General features: G+C 39.4%; 2 protein-coding genes across 2 annotated transcripts; both read right to left on the bottom strand.

Moving 5' to 3' along the window:
- Positions 1-448: 448 nt before the first annotated feature.
- LOC148775720 (olfactory receptor 5D13-like) lies at positions 449-1,398 on the bottom strand. The gene is given in 2 exon segments (XM_088843417.1): positions 449-1,212; positions 1,215-1,398. Coding segments are annotated over 2 exon segments (948 nt in total).
- Positions 1,399-5,437: 4,039 nt separating this feature from the next.
- Positions 5,438-6,385, bottom strand: LOC148775719 (olfactory receptor 1165-like). The gene has a single exon (XM_088843559.1). The coding sequence runs from the start codon at positions 6,383-6,385 to the stop codon at positions 5,438-5,440; it is 948 nt and encodes a 315-aa protein (XP_088699685.1).
- Positions 6,386-9,029: the final 2,644 nt, after the last annotated feature.

Genomic DNA, 9,029 nt, shown 5'->3' with positions numbered 1-9,029 from the left:
TCCTGTCTAATTTTCCCAGACTTGTGTTTTGAAGAGGAAGTCATAAACAGTTTTGTGCCTTCTTTATGTGAAACTTGAACTTTCTCCTTAATCATTTTTCTTATGATGTACATGCCAACAGGCCACGGAAGAAAAAAATAGCTTATTTCATCATATACCCATAAACTTTTAATATATTTGAATTCACTCAAAAATAATTTATAAATGCTACAAAAAGCTGTAATTTTTTTTAAATTTTGGTTTACATATGGCTTACAGCTATTTTACTAAACATTGATGTATGCAAAAATCAATAATCATCAATAAAATGCTATCCTGCCATAGATATATTAACCTAAAGCATATTTATCAAAAGATTTGAATCATCAACTTCACCATAAGAACTGAACAATCTGTAGCATAGGATATCTTTTTTTTTTTCAGAAATAAAATAATGAATTTAAAGATATTATGCGTAGTGACAAAGCGGTTTTGTGAATACTAATCTTGTGAATGTATTTTTTACTTCTTTGTTCCTCAAGCTGTAGATCAAGGGGTTCAGCATAGGAATCATTACTGTGTAAAACACAGAAGTCACTTTGACTGTGAGCCAAGAAGTTTTGGGGTTAGGAATGCAGAAAAGGAAAAGGATGGTTCCATGGAAGATGCTGATGGCTGTCAGGTGGGAAGCACAGGTGGAGAAGGTTTTCCAGCGCCCACGTGCAGAAGGCATCCCCATAACAGTGATACAAATAAATATATAGGACATCAGAATAATCACCAGGCTGCTCGCCTCATTGAATATGGCAATAATAGAACATAACATCTGAGTGATATAGGGATCTGAGCAGGAGACAGAAACAATTACAGAGTGGTCACAGATAAAATTATTTATGGTGCTAGACTTGCAATAGGATAATGCAAGAAGGAAATATGCGAGTGTCACGGAGCACTCTACACCCCATGAGTAAGAGCCAGCCACCAAGAGAGCACAGAGCTTCGCAGACATCGCAGTGGCATAGAGCAAGGGGTTGCAGACTGCCACAAAGCGGTCATAGGCCATCGCGGCTGATGTGAACGTTTCTGCTACACCAAACAGGCGAGCGAAGCAACATTGCGCAATGCAACCAGAGAAAGAGACGGTTCTGTCCTCCACAATCAAATTCTCCAACAGTTTGGGTGAAACTACAGTAGAAAAACAGAAATCGACAAAGGACAAGTGACTAAGGAAACGTACATGACCGTGTGGAGTTTTGAATTGACCTTGATGATTAAGATCATGCTTAAAGTCCCCACCACAGTGACTGTGTAGATAGACAAGAAAACAAGGAAAAGTGGGGCCTGGAGTTCTGGATATTCTGAAAAACCCAGGAGAATAAACGTGGGTATGATACTCTGATTTCCTTCTGATAGCAGCATGATTCCTGTTGAACAAAGGACCAAATATTATTCCTGAAAAATAGAAATGAATAGAAAAGAGAAACAGAGAAGGCAGAAGCTTCATATGTCTCTGTGGAGTTGGTATATATGCTCCAGGTATGGTCCTCAAACCACCAGCAGCAGGGACACATAAGAATATAGTCATCAAGACAGTATGGTACTGGCATAAAGACAGAAATATAGATCAATGGAACAAAATAGAAAGCCCAGAGATAAATCCACACACCTATGGACACCTTATCTTTGACAAAGGAGGCAAGAATATAAAATGGAGAAAAGAATATGTTAGGGATGTAAATTCTCAAGCCCCATCTCCAATGTCCTGAGTCAAAAACTGGAATGGAGCCCACAATTTGTGATTTATCCAGCCCTCCAGGTGATTTCTGATGCATGATAAATTATGAGAACCACTAAAATACAGAACATTCATCCTATCATTTAAAATTTAGCTCTTAGTATTTTTAATATACAACTAAAATATAAATTTGGAACACTAAATTGTAAATCATAAAATTTTGAGATGCCAAAAAGAAGCAGAGTACTGTGTTATGGTTCTAACAATTATACTAAAGATCAAGGAGATCACCTGATGTGTAAAATGTGCCATATAAAACTTAGTATAATTGTTTTTATATTCCAGTCATGTTAAAGAATTAAGCACCCATAAAGTTTGTGAACTGGCATAAACCTTAAGTTGTAACTAGTTTATCCTTCCATCTTGTGCTTAAATTAATTATAGAATCTTATTCATGAAATAATCATGTACCTTCCATCAAAACCTCCATTAAGCTTATACTGCCTCCTGGGATACTTTTTGAGTTTTTATATTGACATTTTGCTTAACATTGATTTGTTCATTAATTGAATGTAATTAACTTATATTTATTATTTGTAAATGTGATTTTAGATCATCTATTTTAATATATAAGGCTTCCACAGTGGCTTAATGGTAAAGAATCCACCTTCAATGTAGGAGACACAGGTTCGATTCCTGGGTGGGGAAGATTCCCTGGAGAAGAAAATGGCAACCCACCCCAGTATTGCTGTGGGCCTCCCTGATGTCTGAGTCAGTAAATAATCCACCTGCAATGCAGGAGACCTGAGTTCAATCCCTAGGTCAGGAAGATCCCCTGGAGAAGGAGATGGCAACTCACTACCGTGTGACTTAGCAGCTAAACCTTTTTGATATATATCTAAAATTATAAGTGCTGCTTTCTCGTGTCTGACTCTGCAAAATCATGGGCTGTAGCCCACCAGTTTCCTCTGTCCTTGTGATTCTCCAGGTAAGAATACTGGAGTGGAGTGCCATTCCCTTCTCCAGGGGATCTTCCCAACTCAGAGATCAAACCCAGGGCTACTACAGACAGATTCTTACTGTCTCAGCCACCAATACATAATTAAATATATGAGAAACAAAAGGATACAATTTATTATATTTATCAACAATAATTTTATACAAAATGCATTCAAAGATACAATTAAAATTGCATATTTTCTCTACCAATGAGTGAACCTCTGCTACGATGAGGCAAACTAGAAGATAAGGAAGAAAGTGCTGTAATGCCTAAATATGGATGGCCCCGAGATACCGACAAAAAACTTCAGTAAAATTAGATGGATGGTCTGTTTCATCTTAGTTTTGTCCAGATCAAGTGTCAGGCTACAGACTCAGCTCCATGAAGGCCTACTTGATATCCACTACAAACAACCCTAGACATAAATAATGTGGCATCAGAATATTTTTTCCAAAGCAAGTGGGACTGGGAAGATACATTGTAAATATCCATTATTGTTCAGACTGTTTTAACAAATGGCTTTCCTTCAACATTTGAAAATATTAGCAACACCCTGGTATGTTAGGAAGACTGGAAACACTGCTTTAGTTTATTGATGCAATACTCACATCAACAACAAAAGAGACTGAAAAATTGATCTGATTTCAACCTTAGCAGTTTTAAATGATTCTGGAGAAAATCAGTGGATTAATGGTAGGTTTGTACTCAAATTGGAACTAGGTTTATGGAATTACAGAATTCTCTGTATTTTTGCAATTTCCCTATTGCTCATTGCTGCCAGTTTCAGTAATGCAAATCTTCCTTGTGAAAACCACTTCATCCCATGTTAGTGTGAATTAAAATGTTTCTGATCATAGAAAGGGATCATCTATAGTTTGTGGAATAATCTATATGAGCTGTTGCTCCATATTTTCCATTTAATTTGCAAGATACAGAAAGAAACATGAACTGACCTTAAACCAGATGTTCTTGATTAATTTACTGAGAATTTATTTTTAGGATTAATGAATCTCAGGTATTTCTGCTTCACTGATTATGCCAAAGCCTTTGACTGTGTGGATCACAATAAACTGTGGAAAATTCTGAAAGAGATGGGAATCCCAGACCACCTGACCTACCTCTTGAGAAACCTGTATGCAGGTCAGGAAGCAACAGTCAGAACTGTACATGGAACAACAGACTGGTTCCAAATAGGAAAAGGAGTACGTCAAGGCTGTATATTGTCACCCTGCTTATTTAACTTATATGCAGAGTACATCATGAGGAATGCTGGGCTGGAAGAAGCACAAGCTGGAATAAAGATTTTTGGGAGAAATATCAATAATCTCAGATATGCAGATGACACTACCCTTATGGCAGAAAGTGAAGAGGAACTCAAAAGCCTCCTGATGAAAGTGAAAGAGGAGAGTAAAAATGTTGGCATGAAGCTCAACATTCAGAAAACAAAGATCATGGCATCTGGTCCCATCAATTAATGGGAAATAGATGGAAAAACAGTGGAAACAGTGTCAGATTTTATTTTCTTGGGCTCCAAAATCACTGCAGATGCTGATTGCAGCCATGAAATTAAAAGACGCTTACTCCTTGGAAGGAAAGTTATGACCAAACTAGATAGTATATTAAAAAGCAGAGACATTACTTTGCCAACCAAGGTCCATCTAGTCAAGGCTATGGTTTTTCCCGTGGTCATGTATGGATGTGAGAGTTGGACTGTGAAGAAAGCTGATCGCTGAAGAATTGATGCTTTTGAACAGTGGTGCTGGAGAAGACTCTTGAGAGTCCCTTGTACCGCAAGGAGATCCAACCTTTCTGAGGGAGATCGATCCTGGGTGTTCATTGGAAGGACTGATGCTAAAGCTGAAACTACAATAATTTGGCCACTTCATGCGACGAGTTGACTCACTGGAAAAGGCTCTTATGCTGGGAAAGGTTGGGGGCGGGAGGAGACGGGGACGACAGAGAATGAGATGGCTGGATGGCATCACCAATTCTGTGGACATGAGTTTGAGTGAACTCCGGGAGTTGGTGATGGACAGGGAGGCCTGGCGTGCTGTGATTCATGGCGTCGCAAGGAGTCGGACACGACTGAGTGACTGAACTGAACTGAACTGAATCTCAGGTATATTTCTTCTCAATATTCAAACATTCTTTAAGATATTAAAAGGCTTTCAGTTCAGTTCAGTCGCTCAGTCGTGTCCGACTCTTTGCGACCCCATGAACCACATCACGCCAGGCCTCCCTGTCCATCACCAACTCCTGGAGTTCACCCAAACTCATGTCCAGAGAGTTAGATGATCATTATTTTGTCTCACTCTGAAAGTGTGACATAAACATAATTTTCTTTCTTTTTTTCTTTTAAACTGAAGGTGATACTTTAAATCACAGTGCAGTTTAAAAATCACATTACATTCATATGATATATATATATATATATAAAATTTTCTCAAGAGATTGTATCCCATTGTGTCTTCATCACTAAAGAATCAATATGCACTTCGGGAAACAAGAGTTCCATCCGTGGCTTGGGAATATCCCCTGGAGGGGGGCATGGCAACCCACTCCAGTATTCTTGCCTGGAGATTCTCCATGGACAGAGAAGGGGTCGCAAAGAGTAGGACACTAATCAGCGGATAAGCACACGTTTGAAGAAAAATGTAATAACCATCAACGCACTGTATAAAGCACATTTAAGAAAGTGCTTTCCTGTCTCTTCTCACTCAAAATTACATTTGGTGAGAAAACATTTTGGTGTTGGCTAGTTTTCTGATGGTCTCCTTCACATCATTATTTCTAAGGCTGTAGATAAGGGGATTTAGCATGGGGATCACTACTGTGTAAAGCACAGTGGCTACTTTGATGAAGAGCCATGAGTTTCTGGAGTTGGGTACACAGTAGAGAAGAAGCATGACCCCGTGGAAAAGGGTGATGGCGGTCAGGTGGGAGGCACAGGTGGAGAAGGCTTTTCGGAGTCCACCAGCTGAAGGCATCTTGATGATTGTGACAATTATGAAAATATAGGAGGTGAGGATAACCAGGAGGCTACACACCTCATTGAGAATAGAAATGATAAAACATGTCATCTGACTGAAGTAAGAGTCAGAACAGGAAGCAGAGATGATGGCAGAATACTCACAGCCAAAGTGATCTATGACATTAGAACCGCAGAAGGACAGCTCCAAAAGAGAACACATGATAGTCAAGGAACACGTCCCACCCCATGTGTAGGTTCCAGCAACCAGGAGGCTGCAGAGATTAGGAGACATAGCAACTGTGTAGAGCAGGGGCCTACAAACAGCCACAAAGCGATCATAGGCCATCACTGCTAGCATGAACATCTCCGTAATGACAAGTGTGCAACCAAAGAAGAACTGCATCATGCAACCCATGTAGGAGATAGTCCTTGTGTCCACAACCAAGATCTCTAAGAGTTTGTGTGTGGTTATAGAAGAGTAACAAAAATCGAGAAAGGAGAGATGGCTGAGAAAGAAGTACATGGGGGTGTGAAGTTTGGGACTGATTCTGATGATCACGATCATACCCAGGTTCCCCACCACAGAGACAGTATAGACGCCGAAGAAGACCAGGAAGAGGGGCGCCTGGAGCTGTGGGCATTCTGAGAAGCCCAAGAGGACGAAGGTGATCCCAGCACTCTGGTTTCTCTCCTCCATCATCACGGTTCCTGCCAGGGAAAACCAGAGAGGTCACCCTAAGCAACCAGGCATGACAGAAATAGATGGTATTTTTTTCCAACCTGGACAGGGGACTGGTCTGCAGTGGTGAAGTCTGGGATTTCCCAGGAATGCAAATAAGACACGGTTGGAGCCCAGATATACCGTGTGTCTACAGGTGTGGAGAGTGCAAGTCAGCTTCTGAGGGAGGGGCAAGGAGAGGATGGACTGGGATGAACTGAGTGTCAAGGTGACTCAGAAAATGTCCTTGTTTGAATTTTCTCAACCTTCTCAGCTCTGTCTCCCTTTTCTCCACATGGATAATTCCTTTCTTTAGCTTCATTTAATTGAAATTGTTGATTACACTTGCAAATTCTTATGTTTGTTCAGGCCATTCTAACTGCTCAAGAGGTCTTCTCTCACTTTTCCTTAGTGCTCTCCAATCAGAGAGAGGCTTCCCAGGGAGTGCAGTGGTAAAGAATCCTGATACTGCAGGAGATGCAAGAGACAGGAGTTCAATCCTGGGTCAGGAATATCCCCAGGGGAAAGAACTGGCAACCCAGTCCAGTACCCTTGCTGGTGAAATCTAATGGACGGAGGAGCCTGGCGGGCTACAATCCATAAGAGTCGCATGTCACACAACTGAGATCCAGCACCCACCTTATCAGAAAAGCCTCAGGTTTATGTTCCCTTAATGATTTCACCAACTTAATGATTTTACCAAACCTTGGTAAAAAATCACATATTGTATCTCCTAGAGAATATGAATGATGTCTTGTTAACAATCTAGACTGTTTAATCAAGTCAACTTGCCTTCAAATTTAACCTCAGTCACTTATTAATAAGTCTCTGACAAGTTAAGCTCTCTGAAACCTTACCTATAGAATATAATTCTATTATAAGAATTTGCTTTTACTACACAATTATGTACAAAATATAACTTAAATTAGTGAATTATTTTCTAAAACGTTTAAGACTTTAATTTCACCTGTAATAATTGCCTGCTACCAAATTTAGTTTAGAATACTGGAGTGGGTAGCCATTCCCTTCTCCAGGGGATCTTCCAAACCCAGGGGTTGAACCCAGGTCTCCCACATTACAGGCAGATTCTTTACCAGTTGAGTCACAAGGGAAGACCAGAAATACTGGAGTGGGTAGCCTATCCCTTCTCCAGCGGATCTTCCCAACCCAGGTATCGAACTAGGGTCCCATGCATTGCAGGCGGATTCTTTACCAGCTGAGCTATCAGAGAAGTCCAACTTTAATTACTTTCTAAAACATTTAAGGCTTTAGTTTCACATGTAATAAATGGCCCCCACCAAATTTAGTTTCTTCTCTTGTATTTCTAATGCTGTTTTTCATGTTTACTTTGAGTTTGAGATATATGACCTCAAAATATTCTACAATATAGCACCACCTGTAATTTTATGAAGTCTGAAATGGTGCAAATAGCGACTAGCAAGTAGAAAAGATGCATACATGGAGGAAATCTTTTTCTTACTTAATTCTTTTCTAATGTTTCCTTCTTAGCTGCACATTTCCATTAATGTCTCAGGCCATCAAGGCATAAGCTTTGTTTTGTCCACCTTCCCCTGTCCTTGTCTGTATCGCTATGATTTCCTTTCCATCCAAGGTTAAGGCTGTGAAAAACGTAATTAGGGCAAAATGAACATATTCTTGAAAACACACTCCCATCTTTATTGCTAGCTACCACCCCTATACTCAGCGACTAGCTTTATTTAGCCTACCTACAGCCATCCTTCAGGACTAATTTTGTTTCAATATTAGTTTAAAATCATGCTCAAATGCTTACCCATATTCTAAACTATCTCCATACAAATTACCTGCAATCTGAACGCTTCTGTCTGGATTTCTGTGACCTCTAAAAGAACTAAACTACCAGCGCAGCAGACATAAGAGACATGGGTTCTATCCCTGGATTGGGAAAAACCCCTGGAGGAATGTACAGCAACCCACTCTGGTATTCTTGCTTGGAGAAACCCAAGGACAGAGGAGCCTGGCGGGCTACAGTCCATAGCATTGTTTATAAAGAGTCAGAAAGGATTGAAGCGACTTAACATGCGCAGTATCACTGCATTATCTAGATTGCTTGATAGCTACTTCTTTTGTTTTACTCACTGCAGCAATTTTTATTTTTGTGCACAAAATACACACATTTTGGTATATAAAAGCATTATTACCTTTAATATCCAATACCAGGCAACATATTTCAGACTACTTTGGGGTTTAATTCAGAAATCAAATTTGCTGTACTGCTCCAACTTGCTTTCACCTGCATGATTTTAAACTCAAAAGATTTAATGCGAAGTCTGGCATATTTCTCTACAGTTTTATGGATTTATTTTTAATATTTCCCTAATTTTTTTTAATTTTTAATTGAAAACAAACACTACTACTTGAATGTCCACCAAGGACATCATTCAGCTATAGAAGCAAAGTTCAAAACTAAATGCATCCCATGAATATTAAAGATATAAGAAAATAAGTTCAATATCTTGTATTCTTACCCTTACATGAATTATACCATTTCATTGGTACTAGGCTTGCATAGGTGTTTCTCTGCCAAAATATTGTCAATTTCAAGTTTCCCATACAAGAATTAAAGTAAATCACTTAATTTAAACAA

Source organism: Moschus berezovskii, chromosome 14 (assembly GCF_049115385.1).
Source record: "Moschus berezovskii isolate FMDL1 chromosome 14, NW_MosBer_1.0, whole genome shotgun sequence".
In the NCBI taxonomy this organism is placed as follows: Eukaryota; Metazoa; Chordata; class Mammalia; order Artiodactyla; family Moschidae; genus Moschus; species Moschus berezovskii.
Note: the sequence above shows the minus strand (reverse complement) of the source record. Positions and strands in the feature narration are given on the sequence as shown.

Bases quoted from the DNA above. Each gene is read 5' to 3' on its own strand.
- LOC148775719 (XM_088843559.1), bottom strand. From the start codon at position 6,385: ATGATGGAGGAGAGAAACCAGAGTGCTGGGATCACCTTCGTCCTCTTG.